Genomic DNA, 18,393 nt, shown 5'->3' with positions numbered 1-18,393 from the left:
CAGAGCCTTTCTTCTGTAATATTGGAAGAAAGTTCCCTATATTGACTGTGAGGCCTTTCTTACCATACTTACATTGCTTATCCTTTAATTTTAAATACTTTTAATCAAGGTCTGGTAGGGTTTTCAATTTTTTTCATAGTATGGACCATATATTAATAGAATCTGGGCCATTTCTCCTTGCATGCACGAAGATTAAGGCCACTTCATGTCCTATTTGTAACCATATAACATCCCTGTGGAACTAAAGTGATCACCAAGGATCCTGGTTTTCTCTGGCAAAAAAACAAAACCAAACCAACTTTTTTTAAATCCAAAAATAACCCAAAAATTCTCTCTCATTTTTATATATAGAATGTTAAAATCCCAATATATAGTGATGTTTCATTTTAATCACAGAAGAATGTGGATTTGGGGTTACTTTTCTAATAAAAAAAAAAAAAATCTCCAATTTTTGAATTGGCGAAAACCAGGATGTCTGGCAATCACTTACTTTCCTGACACTGTTTCTAAGTGCTTTAATTACATTTATTAACTGAAAATAAGGAGATCTTATAATATATGAGTGACCAACCAGCTTTTAGTATGTTCCCAGTGGTCTATGGGCAGAATTTTGATACAGGAAACGCCTGTTTTTTCAGCCTATTTATGTGTGTTATGTTGCATATTAACTGGAGGGAGAAGCTTTTCATGCTTGAGAATTCATTCAAGTTTATATCGGTTAATGTTGGAAGGTATTTCTGTGGTCTGTTGCCAACAGTTTAAACTGATGTCTTGCTTTGGGTTTTTTTTATGGCTGACTTGTTTGGTTAAGTAGAGACATTCAGTGGTGAACTGAGAATTTTTGTACCACCCTCTGTTGCATTTTGTTCCTCTTTTTGTGAATGGGCATCTTAAGGGGTTGAATGGGCTGCTGAGATTTCAGTGTCATGAAAAGCAGTAAGAGGAAGGGTAGGATTACTCACAAACAAGGTGAGACCATCACCAGTATGATAGTTAGCCATATTTTTTCCTAATGTTGTGCACATATTTGTGGCTGATGGACACAAATTTCCTTCTGATCTAGATTTCTGTATAACCAAGTACTGTAACATTAAAACCATAGGGAAGCCTAATATAGACTTTCTTCCAGGGAAACAGTTGTGTATTTCCAAATTGAATGAAGCCAATTAATTCTTTCAGCATTAGTTAAGTCCTGATTTGTGAATTCACAGCAAAAGTGACTACTATCCATTAGTTCACCTTACCCAATATATTCCCAATAATATGTATACATATGGGTTTGGTTTTGGGGAAACAGTCAGTTTAAGTGTAAATATGCTGTATTTTGCTCAGTTACACCATTTATAATAAAGATTAGTTGCTGATACTGTGCCTGTTTTAAGCTAAAGGACTTGAAATGGGTTTGCTGTTTGCTGCATATTTGCATCAGCTGAAGATAACAAAGTACTTCTGCCTATCCTGGACTGTACTTCCCCTGGTTAGTTTATGTGGTATTGTACTTGTTCAGCAAATGTGAAATTAAAATGGATTTGTGTATTTTTTGGCTGTGCAGCTATCTGCACTGTTGACTGCACCTTTTTCAATATCTTTTCTGGTCAGTCACAGTACATGAAGCATGCAAGGATGACATGCTCTTAGAACTTGGAAAGGGCCTTGTGACACCTGGCAGGGTAGAGGGGTACCTCTGAGAAACACTTGTATTTTGCACCTCATATATATTTTTGTGGTTTTTATTCTCCTTTTTTGTGGTTTAACACTATTGCTAAGATGGTTTACTAAACAGTATCTTGTCTTTTTATAAAACTGTATCTGCTGCCTATTACTTTAGTATTTATTGTACTCCTTGGTTTTGATATCCCAGGAACAATGTGATCACCCAAAAGCTCTGACTGGGTGGGATGTCATGAGCAGGAGAAAATGGTTGCATGCTTGTAAGCGCTCAATACTTCATTTCATGCTGAAGTTTTAAGTATTTAGGTGTGTGCTGAGCACTTGTGGGGTTGGAGACTAAGCCTTAAACCAGAAAGATTCTTTTTGTTTATCCATTCATGGATACTCTCCCAGTAACAAAATAATATTGGAGGAAAAAAGTCCTAGTTATGTAACCTTATAGGCAAACTTGTTAAATAGAGCATTTTGTCAACATGTAGGGTCAGACTTCAGTGCATCTTTTAAAAGCAGCTGAACCTTGCTATCTTCTGAATATACTTCACTCATCCGCAAATCACAGTAGCTAGATTTTTGTGCAAGAACAAGGGGAAGGGAACACTAGAAAACCCTTAGCTATAAAGAGGAACTGCTGAGAGAGTTCAGTACATGACCCATCAATACTATGTGTGGTTATTCTTGGGGACCTACCCAAATTGAGGCAGCAGATAGGTGATTTCATGGACTGATCATGATGCTGGCCACCATTTTTATGGTCTTTTCAGAGCTGACTTCCCCTGCTGATGATTGGCTTATGGGCTCTGGTGGCCCCGCCCCTCACTGCTGGTTGGGCTACCCTTTGTGCAGCCCTGCCCCTCATGGCTGATTGGCAGAGAGGGGCAGGGCTGCATGAAAAGCAGCACTCAGCCAATTGGCAGCAGAGGGAGTGGCCACCATCTTGGCTGCTCTCCTGTATACCGGCGGGCTATAAGGCTGGACTGTGACATTTGCTGGCTCTCACTGGGGAGCCAGCATTTTATTTTTCTTAAGTTTGGTTTTTCTTCTTTCAGTGGTTCTGCCCAAATTCACGGAAACTGCTGTTTTTTGCGGTTTCTGCAAAAATTGTGAAATTGCAATTTGAATAGATCCCTTGTTATTCTTTAGATAAGCACTTAATGACAATCCCATAATTTAAAAAGTGCACGATGCTGTGGGATTTTCATTGTGGAACATTAATACTAGGTTCTGTAGTTTGTAAAATAAATTTCACCTTTCTTTAAATCACTTTGAAGGTTTGTGAGAGTCACTTCGAGAGTATACTGTGCCTTGAACACAGTAACATAATATTTAAACATGTTTTTATTTTTTTCCTTCCAAGGCACTTCACTGGTTTTAACCTGTACATCTCACAGCTGAAAACTAGCGTAGATAATGAGCTGTTGTCTAAACCATTGGTGACCAAACTTTTCAGGATCAGATGAGAGGTGCTTGGTCCATCCACAGGTCAGATCTGGTCTGTGGCGCGGCTGGGCTGTTTCTGCGGGGCACAGACCTTTTGCGTGGGACTGATCCAGCCATGTGGGGCTCAGAAATTTGGCAGCGGGGTAGTGCTGCAATGTTAATAGCCACCACTCATCCACTGCCAAATTTCCAGAACCAGGGGAAGGCCCATACGCTGGATTATATGGCTCTGTAGGCCAGGGATTGAACACCCTGGTCTAAACCGATTCATCAGTTGACTTGGGCATACTCATTGCTCCTTAAGGTATGTAGCTTGGCAGTTTATATTTGCCTTCCTTAACTACCTTTGTGAAAGTTTAGCATCTATGTAATCTAGCAGAGCTAATGAATATAGTAGGCTGTTTCACCTTGCCTCTCCAGGAAGCTATTTGATAAGAGGATTCAAGATGCATGCAGCGGAGCTGGAACAATCTTGATTCATTCAGTACAACTTATGTTCTTTGCCTGAGAAAGAAAGTGAAATGTGAAAGTGACAAACAGGTCTATTTATTGCAAGTACTTTTTGGATTAAAAATGATATTCGAACACCAATTCTACAAACTGTTCATAGAGAAGGAGATTTTAAAGATTGATATTGCATTTCTAAACTACTCACCAGCTTGTTGCCTCTGTTTTCAAATTGAATATCAATTAGTCTTCAGGTATAACATGCAGATGGATATTTATGTTGTTAATATAACAAAGATGCTTCAACTCCTTTCCCTTTAACAGTCGCACGTGAACCTCAAATTTACATTAAACCAGTATTTTCTCTATTATAGAGAATCATGAAAATAAGATGCGTTTAAAAATGTCCTGTTTTAACATCCGACCAATTTTTGTAGCGTTGTTTTTGTTAAATAAAGGTTTTTATAGTAGTTGAAGCAGTGGTAAAGAATAAAGAAATCTAGATTGTAAATTAGAAACAAAAATATATGTTTCTAGATGCGCTATTGTTCTGTTCATATTTAAGAGGTGCTAAATGTTTAGGATATGACTGGTTTTATTTACCTAGGTACAGAGAGAAATAGCCTGTTTGGGAGATTTTGTTGGAGGGCAGGTGCAGGCAGATCTTTTCAGCCATGTTCAGAGACCTAAAATATTGTTGAAAAGTGATTGGCATTAGCTTAGTAATCACTGAGCAAAGTTCTGCTCTAAGTTAGAAGCATGCAGTCCTGTTAAAGTAGAAAGTCATGGCACTACAGAGGCAACTGAGGCCAGGATTTGTTTCTTTGATGGCAGGAAAGAGAGTTTTGGAGATGGTTACTTTTATCTTTTCTGAACACCTTGAATTGTGACTAGTTTATTGCTCATTAGTTTTAATGCCAAAGATAGAACTACATACGTGTTGTAATACGTTGTATTTGTAATATGTATGTATTATAGTATACATACGTGTGTGTGTGTGTGTGTGTGTGTATGTATATATATATATATATATATATAATACATGTATGCATGTGATATCCTGACATGGGGCTTGGGAAGGGGTCTAAAAGCTGTGCATGCATCTCTGCTTGGCTGTGTGTGCGGTTTTTAAAACCCTGGGGTTCCAGGAAGACTGAGATGGGATCATAGGAAAAGAGAGCTGGAAAGGACCTCATGAGGTAATTTTGTCTAGCCCTCTGCTCAAGGCAAGATCATGTCTGACTACACCATCCTAGCTCAATGTCAGTCTAACTTACACTTAAATATTTTCCAGAGATGGAGATTCTACAACTTCTCTAGGTAACCTGTTGCAATGCTTGATCACCATCATAGTCAGAAAGGTCCTCCTAATCTGCAACCTAAATTTCCCTGTCTGCAGTTTGAAGTCATTGCTCCTAGTAGTATTTTTCACAGTCACAAAGAAAAGGCTACTTCCATCTTCCTTATAATTGCCTTTTCGGTATTTGATTTTCAAGTGATGCGTCTGTTAATACAATCCAGTATGCTGTTGGTATTTTTTTTCCAGCAAGAATGCACTGTTGGCTCATAGTTGGCCTATGGTCCACCGTAACCCCCAGGTTCTTCTCTGTAGTATTGCAGCCTAGCTGGTCATTCCCCAGTCTGCATTTGTACATGAAGTTATTCTGTTTCAGGTGCAGGACCTTGTACTGGTCCTTGTTGAATCTCATCTGATTCATTCTGGGCCATTTCTGTACAGTCTGTTCAGATCCTTGTGAATCCTAGCCCTACCCTCCCAAGTGCCAGTAACTCCACCCACTTTTGTGTCATTTGCAAATTTGTTGAGCATACACTCAATCCCTACTCAGTCACTACTGATGAAGATGTTAAATAATACTGGATCCAGGACAGAGCCTGGGGAGCCCCATTTGATAACCTCCTCACAGCTTGTCATTGAGCCATTGATGACCATTTGCTGAGCACCATCAGTTTTTGGGGGTTTTTTGGTATCCATTTTATAGTACTGTTATCTGATTGGTCTATCTTTAGCTTGTTAATGAGTATGTTGTGAGAGCCTGTCAAAACCTTGCTGAAGTCAAGGTATATCATAGCCACTGTTCTCTCTCTATCCACAGAGCCTGTCACGTTATAAAAGTGCATCCCGGGCGTTTAGCCACCACAAGTGCAGTCAAGCTGGGTTGAATGAATAGTTTTCAAGAGTCCAAGCGTGTTGGGAACCTGAGATTGGGGAGCGGCTCTCCTTGATCTCCAATTACCCTGCACTGGGCTTATAAACACTATATGTGCTGTCCAGCTGTGCTGTTTATGCCTTGTTGAGACCTGGAGCTACCCTTTGCCCAGTCCTATGTTGGCATTGGGCATGTGACAGCCTCAGGTCGCAGGCTGCCCAACAGCTGGGGGTCAGGGCTCCTCTCATGCCTGGCATGCTTATAGCCTTGACCAAGGCAAAGCTGCAAATATGCTGGATACAGGGCCAGTCTGTGGGCTCCTTGCTCCCTATGTCACAGCACTTTCAAATGCTCTGCCCTACACCTTGCATTTGGTTTGAAGTCAAAGCTGCAAGTGTGCTAGGCCAGCTTGAGACCCCCTGCTAATCCATGTTCCAGTTGATTGCCAGCATTGGGATTGGGGCACCTCCAGACCCAGTTTGAGACTTCATAGATTTCATAGACGTTAGGGCTGGAAGGGACCTCGGAAGATCATCGAGTCCAGCCCCCTGCCCAAAGGACTTGGAGCTGCCTGGTCCCGATGCTGAAAATTGAGCAGTTCCAGTCTGTGTTCAAGATCCAGTCAGCTGATGGTTGGCACTGGGATGGGGCAGCCCCAGGGCTGTCCCCAGCTAGTGCCAACAATTAGCTGATTGGTGGAATCAGGACTGGGCAGTGTGGGACACATGCCACACATTCAGTTTAAGGAACCATACAAGCCCAACAAAAGATCTTCTATATTAGACATCTTTGTGGCTAGTTTGCCATTTTATGGCACCATAAATTAGATGAATGCATGGCATGTGGGTTTTTATAGCAGAATTAAAATGTTAATCATTTTATTTATTTCATTAGCTGCAACTCCCATCTATTCCAGAATCTGTAGGAAGAATTTGGCTCTAATCATGCATTGTGGTGATTTTGCTTTGAAAGTGCACCAGTACGCAACTTAGCCTTTAACAAATCTTTAGAAGGAAACCCTAGATCACTTGAAGTGCTTGCATACAGCAGCCTTTTCAGGTTGTGTGGAAGCATGTTTTTACTTAAAAAGATAATATCTGTCTCTTTGCTTGCAATAATTAAATGTAAGGGTTTTTGTTTTGATTATTCAGCCCAATCATTAAAAATACCTTTGCACACATATCATTTTGTATCATAACTTCTGTTACGGAAATCCTTACCTAGCTAAACCCTGCTCTCCCTCTTTAAAGGAACTCCCATGTTTTTGTTAGTGATTGTAGAGAAGTCTATACTTGCTAAGTGCTTACGTCTTAAGCTAAAAGCATGTTACGTTTTAAATAACATTTTACTGTTCTTGACAGAATAACAACCCAAGAAGAAAGAGGTAGTTGGCCATGTTAGTGTGAAATTAGGCAGAAGGCAGGGCAGGGTAATACTTAACATATTAAGCTCTGGTTTAAAAACATTATTTTTGTAATTGAGACCAAATCTTACTATTCTTACATGAATAGCTCCACTGAGTTCAGTAAAATTACTCACAGAGACCCCTAGTTAAGCCCATGAGTAGTCTTTTGGACTTCACTGCAGCTACCCATGTGCTTAAATTAAATGTACTCTAAACTAAGTTACTGAAAAAAGGTAAGAAATAAGGTTTTGGATTTGATCAGAGGAAGGCTTTTTTGGGAATTAATATTCTTGTGGAAAGGGACAAATGCTAATTAGAGAATTTAACCATACATGTTTTCATTTTTGCTCTTCCCTTCCTTTAACAGGATGTCATGATGATATAAAATATGTCTAAAATTATTATTACAGGCTGCAGTTCAGATCAGCGCCCTCTTGTTCTAAGCACTGAGTCACAGACACATCTAACTTAAGTGAATTCATAGCGTGTACATATTTAAATATTTGTGGTAGGAAAGTCAGCAGGATTGCTTGGGGTGGAAAACTTAATTTTCAGGATCAGGACCTAACTCAATAAGGCAGACAAAGGAAGGGAGGTGAAATATAGGGACAAGGATATATACAGTGATTTGTGTGACTGGCCTACAGTCACCCTGGCTAGGGAGAGACATTCAAAAATCCGGAGGCTGAATTGATTCAAACTTTGTAGTTTAGTCTAACCTGCATAGATTGAATTGATTTGTAAGTGAATAGACATTCACTTTTGATTCTGGAAATGCAGGCACATGCCTGCACTACCTCAGGTTAGAAACTGGGGTGCGCTACTGCGAGCCTTCCTTTCCCTTCAGGCTGGAGGGAAGCTGAACTGAGGGGTGGTCTGACCAGGCCCCAGCAGGCTGAATATGACTAGGGAGGAGTTTAACCCCCACCCAGGCCTGCAGGGACCCTAGCTGGGGTCTGCCTGGCTTTTCCCCTCTGCTAGTGGCTCAGCATGGCCTGGGACCCCCAGAGCCCTGCTCCCAGCCAGTGGGCGATCCTGTAAACTGTTTGAAGTAAACAACATATCACTGTTTGAAGTAAACTTTTTAAACAAAAGCACCAAAACCTGTATCAGATATTGTATTTTGATGTGTATGTGGTTCTGAGTAAAGGTATATGATTTAATTCAAAGTGATGTTTCATTTGATCCACTTATAGACAAATAGTCCAGGAGCGGAAACTGTATAATGCCTGATATGTTGCGTGGTGGCTAGAGCCTTGTCCTAGGAAGTTAGAGAGAAGCAAGTCCAAACTTAGATGACGTGTAGGGTCTTCTCTGGGTCTTCCACATCCCCATATTTTAGTAAGGCTTCCCCTTAGCATTTATGCCCAGGTATGCATGTACATAGTCATGTATCTGCCTAGCTGGTACATAGCTTCCACCCTGTGTGCGTTGACTTTGAGCTATTTCGTACTCGGTGTGCTGGCTGGTTTAGATACTGTTTTGTTGTACTTACTTTTCCCTATGCACTTACCATCGAATTCATGCTGGGGGCTTAGATGCTTAAGGGTATGGGCACATGAACCTGCTGTCATAAGGTAAGGTATGGTACAAACTTAATGGATCAGCTGTTTCATGGTAACTGTCTGTATGCATGCTGTGACCCTGTGGTATAGTGACAGTTTAATCTGCAGTGAAAGTGGGGTGAGCTACCTTGTTTTTACCATGAGGAAAGATTGTGCTTTTGGGCACTTACCACAGAGTAGCTGATACACTGTAAGGTCCCTCCCTAGCTTACCTCATGGTAACTTGCTCACGTGCCCATACCTTAAGTCCTTGATTGGATCTAGCTCTAAGTCCTTATTTATGCACCTAAATAAGTAGCCTGACTTTCAAAAGTACCAGGGCACCTTGCAACTCCCATTGGCTTAGACTTTCCTTGGATAAATGTTAATAGTGATATGTTTTCAGAGGAATTTGATAACACAGAGGCAAACAGGTCCACCTTCAATTTATTTTGTAGAGTTCTGAGGGAAAAAATCATTGTGTTTGGATAGTTATGCATCTATATAACTAACTGAAAATCAATTATATTAATGCCATGATCACACTTTTGTTATGCAGGATTTATAACTTGTTAGTTATCTTCTTTCTAGGTAGATTTTAAATTCATGTTACATCCCAACTGTAAGCAAAATGTAAAAAAAAGTATGCTGTTGTCCGTGTCCTTTATCCTTTGTTTCTTCTGGAATGTAACAAGAAACTTTATTTTTCCTTTAAAAAAAACAAACAAACCGCTCATTTTAAACATCAGATTCCTATGAGTTTTTAAAAGACATTGTTGCTGCAAATATGAATTAAAAGAAAACCAAAAACTAAATAGGTAGCATAGGGGTACTTGACCACAGTTTTACGCTCGTTCTACCTTTTTTCCCATATGTACCTTGTTTGTTTTTTTGAAAAGTAGAACTTAAAAGGTCTCAGATTTCTGATTATTATTGTGTATACTATAGCACTATATAACTAATTTATTGAAAGCTGAAAAATATCTGTATAAAAAGCAACATGCCAAAGAAATGTGGTTTTTTAATGACCACAATAACAAACCATCTCAAAGTTGTGAGTTAATAAATATGACTGTGTCCTTTTATGTCAGTGGTACACAACTGCCATTAATTCTTTATAGAGAAAAAAACATCAGATAGGTCAGCTGGGTTCTTTAAGATGACTCACTTCATACTAAAATCCTATATTTTAAGGTAGACATTGGCTTAGTCTTTTTGGGCAGCTCTTGCCTCAAACAGGCATTCATTCTGCATAAGAGAAAGGAAGGACTATGGTATTTTTTTGCCATCTTTCTCTCTAGAATTTTATGCCTTTGGAATGGTAGACTTCTTAACTACTGAAACAAGTCAGCTAGTTATCCATTATGCATTTGTTTCTTTTGAGACTTATCCTTTGTACAAGATAGTCACTAGAAATTCTAGCTTTGTAATAGCTGGAAATAGCTTGCATTTGGATATCTTCAGTTTAGTTGGAAGCTGTTGTCTGTATTTCTTCATTCAAGGACTAACACTTTGCTAATAGTGCAAACTGATGAGGATCAGAAAACTTAAATATTTTTGTCAGAAAAGTTTAGGAGGCATTTTCATTGTTTCTTTCCCCATTTTCTGACCAGCTCTAATTAACCTGCTTAACGGTTTAAATACCTGTAGTTGGACAACTGCATGAAAATTAATATAGTATTTGGTTGGAAAATGCTCCTTTTGTTTTCTCTTTCTTTATGTAATAATGTGTGATTGTCGTTAACATAATTATCTATAAAAATAATTATACTTTGTTTTCATTAAAGCTTGATCTGAAGGCAAAATTAATCTCTTTATTAAGAACAGCAATTTGATTTTTGGTGGCCATATTCATTGACTTTATTTCATTTTTTTCTTTTCAGAGTGAAGGAGTTACTTTTATCACCTCAAAAAAAAAAAATCAGAATACAACATTCAAAGAAGCTGCTCGGCCTATGTTTTCTAAAATCTGAAGCTGCTTACGGTTTACTTTTTTGTTTTGTTTTGTTTTTTTGTTGGTCTGGACAGTTACTTAACTTTCAAACTGCTATGGACTATACTGGACAACAAATCTGCAAGGAAGGGAAAGCACCCTGCCTCACATTTCTTGTCGTTGGCATCTACATTGTGCTGCTGTTTTGACAGACATTGAAGATGTTCTTTAAAATTTGGAACTTTTCTGCCGGCCTGTTTAACTTACGGCCAATGCCTTCATTTCCTTTTTCTGCAAAGACGAACTGTATTTATTCTTCAGCATGCTAGGGGATTCTGTAACACCTGCTAAAACAGTAAAATCTGGTATTTACTGGCATAATTTCAAGCCTACCGCAGTACTACCTCAGTTCAAAGTAAAGCCGGATTTGTATAGTTGGTGTACAACAGGACCTCCTTTATCTCTATGCTGAGTATCTCTCAAGAACAGTCATCAGCCTTATTGAACTTTTAAAGTATACAGCTGCTGGTTGGTTCTCATCACTAGCTGCAGTGTTTACTTATCAGACAAAGCTCTATGTGGGCTCTGAAAAGTCTAAAATGAGATAACTTTGTGGATTGGACTTTGAAGGATTCAGAATAGTTATAAAATGTGTAACTGAAGCAACATAAGTTAAAATCATCAAACTGTATTGGGGGTATCTCTCTTTATCTTTAACACACTTGTTTAATCCTCTCTATGTAGGTGTTTATGTAGGTACTTTGAATTGCAAAAGCCTTTTCTCCTATTTATAAGCTCATGTTTGTCAGCTAACCCTGTTCTTAGCTGCATTTCTCATAACCAAAAATTGACATAGGCATGCTAGGAATGCAAGGATGATAATGGGTATTGGGCAGATTGAAATGTTAATTTTAAAAAACATATTATCATGCCGTTGGGAAGTCCTAATATTTGACTTGAAAAGCGGCATTGCAACTGAAGGCATCATTAAAGGGAAAAATAAGAGTTTTAGTAATTTATCCAGAGTTCTTTACAAGAGTACCCGTTTTTACATTTTCAGTATTCTGAAAATACCAGTGATGTTGTGACAGTGTCACAGCTATCACATACAACTGTTGCACCAGACTAGCAGAATGTTATGTCACCTTGTTGCTCCTTTGAGTTTATTGAATACTATATAACATTTTAAAGGTACCTCCCCAGTGCCTGCTCTGATAGTCATGTAAGTATTACACTAAGTTATTTGAGTTGTGTGAGATTTTTTGAAAATTCTTTGTGAGAGATGGAGAATCTATACATCACTATAAACCCAATGCATTATACATATTTTTGAGGAAGACTAGAATCAATGTCTTACAACTATAACTAATGGCAATGCAAAGTCTTCCTGCTTACATGCTGAACTTTTAAAACAGAGGATTGTATTACAAGACAAAGATGAATGTAAACAAATTCCTTCCACACCCTGTAACATTTCCTTTCTGTATAATTTTCTTGGGTCTCGCAACACAGCAGTATAGACTAAATATTGTGCAGTTTATAACATCAATTTTAAATGTCTAACTTCTCATCTTAAAATAATCCCAAGCTGTAAAATGTTCTAAGATACTTTTTCGATATTGGTACTAAAACAAAATGGTTGTTGACATTTCCTGTCTGAACCCCACACCTAACTATAGCACTGAACATGGTACCTGCTGAATACAATATTTTAACTTCTATTTTGAAGTAGCCCTCTCTCTACCAAGTGTAAATCATGCCACTATAAAAATGGTTTGTAGTCACATAGCAACTTCAAAGCAAAGAAACTTGATAATATACTCAATTTTCATCTATCCTGTATATTTCACAAAAGGCATATGCAATATTTACATTCTTAATTTAGTTTACAGAATGGAACCAAAATGTATAAATGTTATGTTTGCTAAAACTTCACAATGTATATTGGGTCTTTGTACATTTTGCCTGACTTACCTTAAATTTAAAATATTTTTTGCTATATAATCTTAACAGTTATTAAGCAGTGTTTTCTTTTTGGGTACGTATTGTTTCTGGATATCAAGATGTTAAATATATTTCCTGCTATTGTGATATGACAAGAGACTTAACTTATCTTGCTGTGTCTTCCAATGTACACGCTGTATATAAGGATAAATGTGATGCTGCTGGAGACAAGAATAAATGGAACTAGAGTAGTGTATTGTATTTAGTCTGTATTGATCATGGATGCTCTCCTTAATAGCCATATGCAATAAAATACATTATTTATGAAAGGAATAAAGTCTTAAAGGCCTGCTTTCTGTAGGGTTTTTTTAGGGGAGGGAGGGAAGGTTGGTTCGTTGGTGAAATGAACTTGCTTTTATTTTTGCTTCTTTAACATGAAACATAGTTTCTATGAATTAATCTTTTTCTGCACTCATTCCCTTCCTGTGCATTAATGCCCTAATAATAGGCACGTCTACATGTTATGCTACATGGCCATATGGCCTGCTACAGTAAGGTAGTGAGCATGTGGGTCTACACATGATTGGCAGCTACATCACCGCAGTGGCATACACCCCCATTTTAGCGCACATCACTACAGTGATGTAGCAGCATAATCTAACCATACGCCACGTGCACGGTGCAGTATGGGCAATTACTGAGTCAAGCTTTAGTACTTCTAAAAGGAAATACTTAAGCACGGCACCATATCAATGTCGCCGTATGGTGACATGTAGATGCACCCAATGATAACGAAATCTCTAGTAACTAACCTTCAGCACAACTTTTTGTATTATACAAGTTTATTTCAACTTTGTAATACTTCAGTGGGGCATCTTTGGCCTATAGCAGGGGTGTACGAGGCATAATTTGGACCTTGGCCTTTAACTTTAGAGTGTCTGACAGTCTATGTATACTCAAAGAGCCTGAGCCACCTGGGAGGTGGTAGAGCACGTGAGCTCCTGAACATCTTTCTTTTTAAGAACAGATGTAGGGCCTGGCATCACCTACTTTACATTTTTGTAGTCATCTACAGCAGGGGTCAATAACTTGCGGGCCGTGAGCCGGAAATGGCCCGTGAAGAGGCTTGATCCAGTCTGAAGCAGCTCGGGAAATCAGCGTACAGTATCAAATTTCCTCTATGCCTTCCATGTTCAGTGTTTTCTCTCTGCTGCAGCAAAGGAGGCACCCCTAGGATTGTTTTCAATCGATTCCCTTCACGGCATCTGTTGATTGCTAGGGGATACAGGATTGCTGCCGACAATGGAAGCTGGGTGACAACCAGCAGTACCCAGTGGTAAAAGTTGCCAACCCCTGATCTACAGCCACCCAGATTGCCTGTAAAACATCCATAGCTGGTCTGTATTTTCTGGCATGTGTTCAGTGGCTTGGAAGTACAGAAATGACTCCCGAGCACTCCAGTTAGTGCTGGCTCACCTTCCATTGTCTTTTCCAGAGATATGTGGGCAAATTTTAAGGGAGTTTAATTCCTTTTATGCTATGCAGGCTGATCAGAATGGAGTGGTGTCCCTGCTTTGTCCTAGGACAAGAAGTGAAACAGCAAATGGGACTTTTTATGAGTATGTAAGTGTTCAGGAAGACTTGAACCTGTACAAGATGCTGTCTGACCCATAAACAACAAAGGATTTGTGGTAAGGTGTTCTCAGTTATCTTGTATATAACAGAGCACCAACCAAGATCAGGGCCTTAATTTGTGAGATGCTCTGCAAATATCTACTGTGAGATGGACGGGGTCCCAAAACTCCCAGCCATATAAGCACCAATTTCTGAGAGCCTTTGACTAGACTATAAAAATAATAAATCAAGCTATCTGCTTTAAAAGAAAAGAGCACTCTAGCTTTTACCCAGGAAAACAAAACTTTTCTCAACATCAATTCCTAGAAACCCTTGATTTCCCCAAGCCCGTGGGCTAAATCATATTTCACTTTTACTGGCCCAAGTAGTAATTACACAGCTGAGTAATTGCAGGTTTTGGCAGTTAGTTACACAAGTTTTGGATTCCACTTAGTGGTGCAAGCCCTGTATTTCCCTTCTGAGCATGCTCAATAGATTGCATTATGCCTGCATAGGTGCCAAAGGGGAAGAGAATCACGTAACACCCTGCAAGTCGCAGGAAAGCCTTGGTGGCGAAGGACCCTTGAGGCTAGGCAGCCAAGAGGAGAAGATGCATAGGCCAGGAGGAGATTGAAAAAGCCAGAGTGTGTGGCTTAGTGAGATGGATACTGTCATGGATCATGTCCAGGTGCCATGCTCCCAAAAGGTTATTTATGCAATGATTATTAAATGCAAGGTTTGGTGGACTAGCTTCAAATGGAGGGTTTCAGAGGGGTCTTGGCAATGCTTAGTCTCCAGGCCTAGTGGTTAGATTATTTTTTCCTGGGAAGAGCGAAATGTCAATTTATAATGCCCTTTAGGGGTGGGGCACTGTCTCACTATCTAGGTAACTGGGCTAAAAGGAGGGGCCCCTTCTCCATTTTATTTCTGGCAAGTATGCATGCAGGGTGATCCTATTCTGCCCCAGGTAGAAATAGATTCCAAACTGTGTGCAAGTGCTAAAAATTGCCCTAACGTAAGTACCAGTTTGGCATGCAAATGTAGCATAAGTTTTAGTCCTTAACAAATAGGTGGACCTTTGAGTATGCCCTAAAAGTTATCAAGTGTAGGCTGTCGTATTACAAGAGAAGGTCATTTCCAAAACCTGAAAATAGAATGCTACTGATAATTCTCACTCTTAGAGGAGACTCCAGCTTGAGCTTCTCTGCTTATTGCAACTGTGGCCTTGGGGAGAGAGACACTTTTTTCAAGTAAGCAATCACAAGACATTTAGCATTTTGTAGGTATTAAGAAAAGGACTTTAAGCTCTGCATGGAAACCAGTAGACTTCCAGGGTAGATTTTGGAGTACTTGTGTCATGTCCTCCTGATAAGATCAACCACTCACTAGCGGACCCACCTCTTAAGTTTTGCAGTTGGCTTTGTTTCTCCACCACCTTAAGTTTTGCAGTTGGCTTAAAATATAGCTTTTCCTATAGCATATTACAACAACCCAGTCTTGAGATGAGGAAGACATGGATCATGGTAGCAAGATCGGCTAAAAATGGTCACGCTCTCTTACCAAAGCACAAGTGGAAAAAGTATTCCTGGACACTACTGCTGGCTATGTAGCAGCAATTTGAATTTCATTGGGTGCATCTACACATGACACTATGTCTCTGTAGCAATGCAATATGGTGACATAGCATTGGCAGGCACAAACTGTGATGACACAGTTATGTCACCATAGTGACGTGCTCCCTCATTATAGTAAGTTGCTACGGCAACATAGCAGCTAAAAATAACCATGCACGGCTGGAACAGCACAATAATGGCTGTTACCGTGCCATCATTTAGTACTTCCTAAAGGAATTGATGTATATAAACCTGACCTGATGTTGTACATAAACCTAAAGGAAGTACTAAATGACGGTGCAGTAACAATGGTGCCATAAGGGCACATGTAGACACGGCCAGTGTAAGCCTATATTTTGGATATGGATCAGAAATAGCAGGCAAGAATCTCCAAAATATATTTTGTGAACATTTTAATTTTGCTTCCTCCTAACTAACTGAATCGCCTTCAGTCTTCAATGCATGGAGCTTTGGCCAACTAGTGCTCAACAGTGCTTTGAAAACCAGAAAATGCTGGACCATCCATTTAACTTCCCTGGTAGTCAGGTGAGACACAGAGCACCAGATGATAAGACTCATAGCTGATCCTACTTGATAATCTTTCTAACTGTGTCAGGTATCTGTGGAATGTAAAACTCATCTAAGCTGCATGCTTGAAAAGAAAAAGTAAATGAACTACTTCAGTCTCTGGGAATGCTCAGTGAGGAAGTATCAGAGCTGTCAAAGGCCAGGCCCATACCTTTCTTCAGGCTACAGGTGAGTGAACAATGCTTCATGGCAGTTAGCTTTCAAGGAATAAGACTGATAATATTAGCGTAGGCATCCAGGACTGTCTGGACAATGGAGGTCAACAAAATCACTAGTCATTTCTGAAATGTGGATCCCTGTTTCTTTGTTTGTTTTGCTATAATTACACCTACTCATTGCTTTGAACATTTGAAATATTTTAAAATGCATTTTTAATCTTAATATAGAAACATACTGAGTTTAAAGATGAATTTTTAAAGGTTTAAAGTGTTCAGAGCAACAAGTAGATGTAATTACAAGAGTAAAGCAAAGAAATATTAAACTGAGTTATGTCTATTAAATGTGGACTTTTAGAGAGCCAGCCAAAAATATTGGCTCTTGTATGGCAAAAGAGAGACTAAACATCAGGCTATATTTACATATTTTAAGTTGGGCAGAGAGAAAGGAATTGGAACATACACCTTTAAAAAAACCCATAATACAAATATCAGGAACTCTGGACAAAGGAAAATTATCTTAGTAGCATAAGTCTTACTTTCAGTTCAAGTGTGAACCATATGGACTACACAAACTGGAGAAATGAAACCCACCTGCTAGGGTACTATATGATTCCACCAGAGGCCTCACTCCTGAGACTTCAGTTGCCTCACTTAAAATAAATGAACTTAAACATTAGATAAAAATCCTGTTTCAAAATCTAAGCCAAACCTTCAAAGCCACTAGATCTACCACTTCCTTGTGCATCCGTTAACTTAGGCAATTCAGCTGCTGAAGCAAACATCCAGTCCTACAGTTCTTGCTTTGCCAAGCTTGTCACTGGATGGCATCCTGCACTCCTTACTCCGGCAATCTGGTTTTCTAGCTTTTCATAAAAGAGTGTAATTAAAGCCATCCCTAAAAGCAATATCAGTTTTAAAAGAAAGCACATCAAGGGATAACATTTGATACACTCCAAATTGAGAATATTTTTACTTATGGAGTTTGACATTAAATCAGAGTTTATGTTAAACTTTCTCCTAATCCTTCTAATTCCTTTTTAAAAATAATTTCCCCCCTAGTGCTATACTGGCTCTCTTGACAATATTTTGAACTGAATGATGATGGAAAAGACTCCTAGACATTATCTGGGATGCCTTTAAGGCATACATTAAAGGTATGGTAATGTAACACACTACACGATCTAAAAAATCCTATTTGACAGAGCAGCTAATATTTGAAAAGAAATTAAAGTCTCTATAATATCAATTTCTAACTGACTGTTAACCTGGCTTAGAAGCTGTTATTGAAGAGAATGGAATTCAGTTAGCTTGCTTACTCCCAACTAAGGCACAGTTCTGTGTTCAACAATGCTTGGAAGCATTTGGTTATATAAGCAAGAAACTGGTAGCCAAATAAGGGTGACATGACTATACTTTTAATTCAGCAGCAGCAAATATAACAAAAAGCAAAATGAAGCAAACTCTTAATAGTCTTTTGTCAGGTTTATATATAACATCAATTCCTATCACAAAATCCCAACATAGTGCATAACCTAATAACAGAAAAAACCTGAAGTATCAGTTCAGAGGAGAAGAATAGCATGGATGACACCAAAATTCATGGTGGGGATTTCTGATAGCTTGACCCTAGTTTCCACTAGTCTTAGCGGAGGAATTTTACAAAAGCTTAAGAAAGGCTTCTCTCACTGAATTCTCCAGATGTTTTATCATTTTGTTGGATAAAGCAAACTTCCAAGATACAAGTACTGCTATCCTGAAAACAGGCAGGAGCTAGTGATTGGCAAATATACTGCCCAATTCTTGTTAGTTTAGCCTGTAATGCTACGGTTCTTGCCATTCTTTTGTCACTGATCTCTGACAGTCGCTCACAG

The 18,393-nt window shown here is 39.0% G+C and overlaps 1 protein-coding gene across 1 annotated transcript in view; it reads left to right on the top strand.

The window, feature by feature from the left end:
* The window catches only part of IRS2 (insulin receptor substrate 2), a gene marked incomplete at its 5' end in the record, with an annotated part of 28,228 nt that extends 15,346 nt beyond the window's left edge, over positions 1 to 12,882 (top strand). Inside the window, one exon of the mRNA XM_014527879.2 lies at positions 10,556 to 12,882. Coding sequence (XP_014383365.1) covers positions 10,556 to 10,560 — 5 coding nt within the window. The remainder of the gene's footprint in view (positions 1 to 10,555) is intronic.
* Between the last annotated feature and the right edge of the window lie 5,511 nt (positions 12,883 to 18,393).

This window comes from Alligator sinensis, unplaced genomic scaffold (genome assembly GCF_000455745.1).
Source record: "Alligator sinensis unplaced genomic scaffold, ASM45574v1 scaffold288_1, whole genome shotgun sequence".
Taxonomy (NCBI): domain Eukaryota; kingdom Metazoa; phylum Chordata; order Crocodylia; family Alligatoridae; genus Alligator; species Alligator sinensis.
This window is presented reverse-complemented; position numbering and strand designations above follow the sequence as displayed.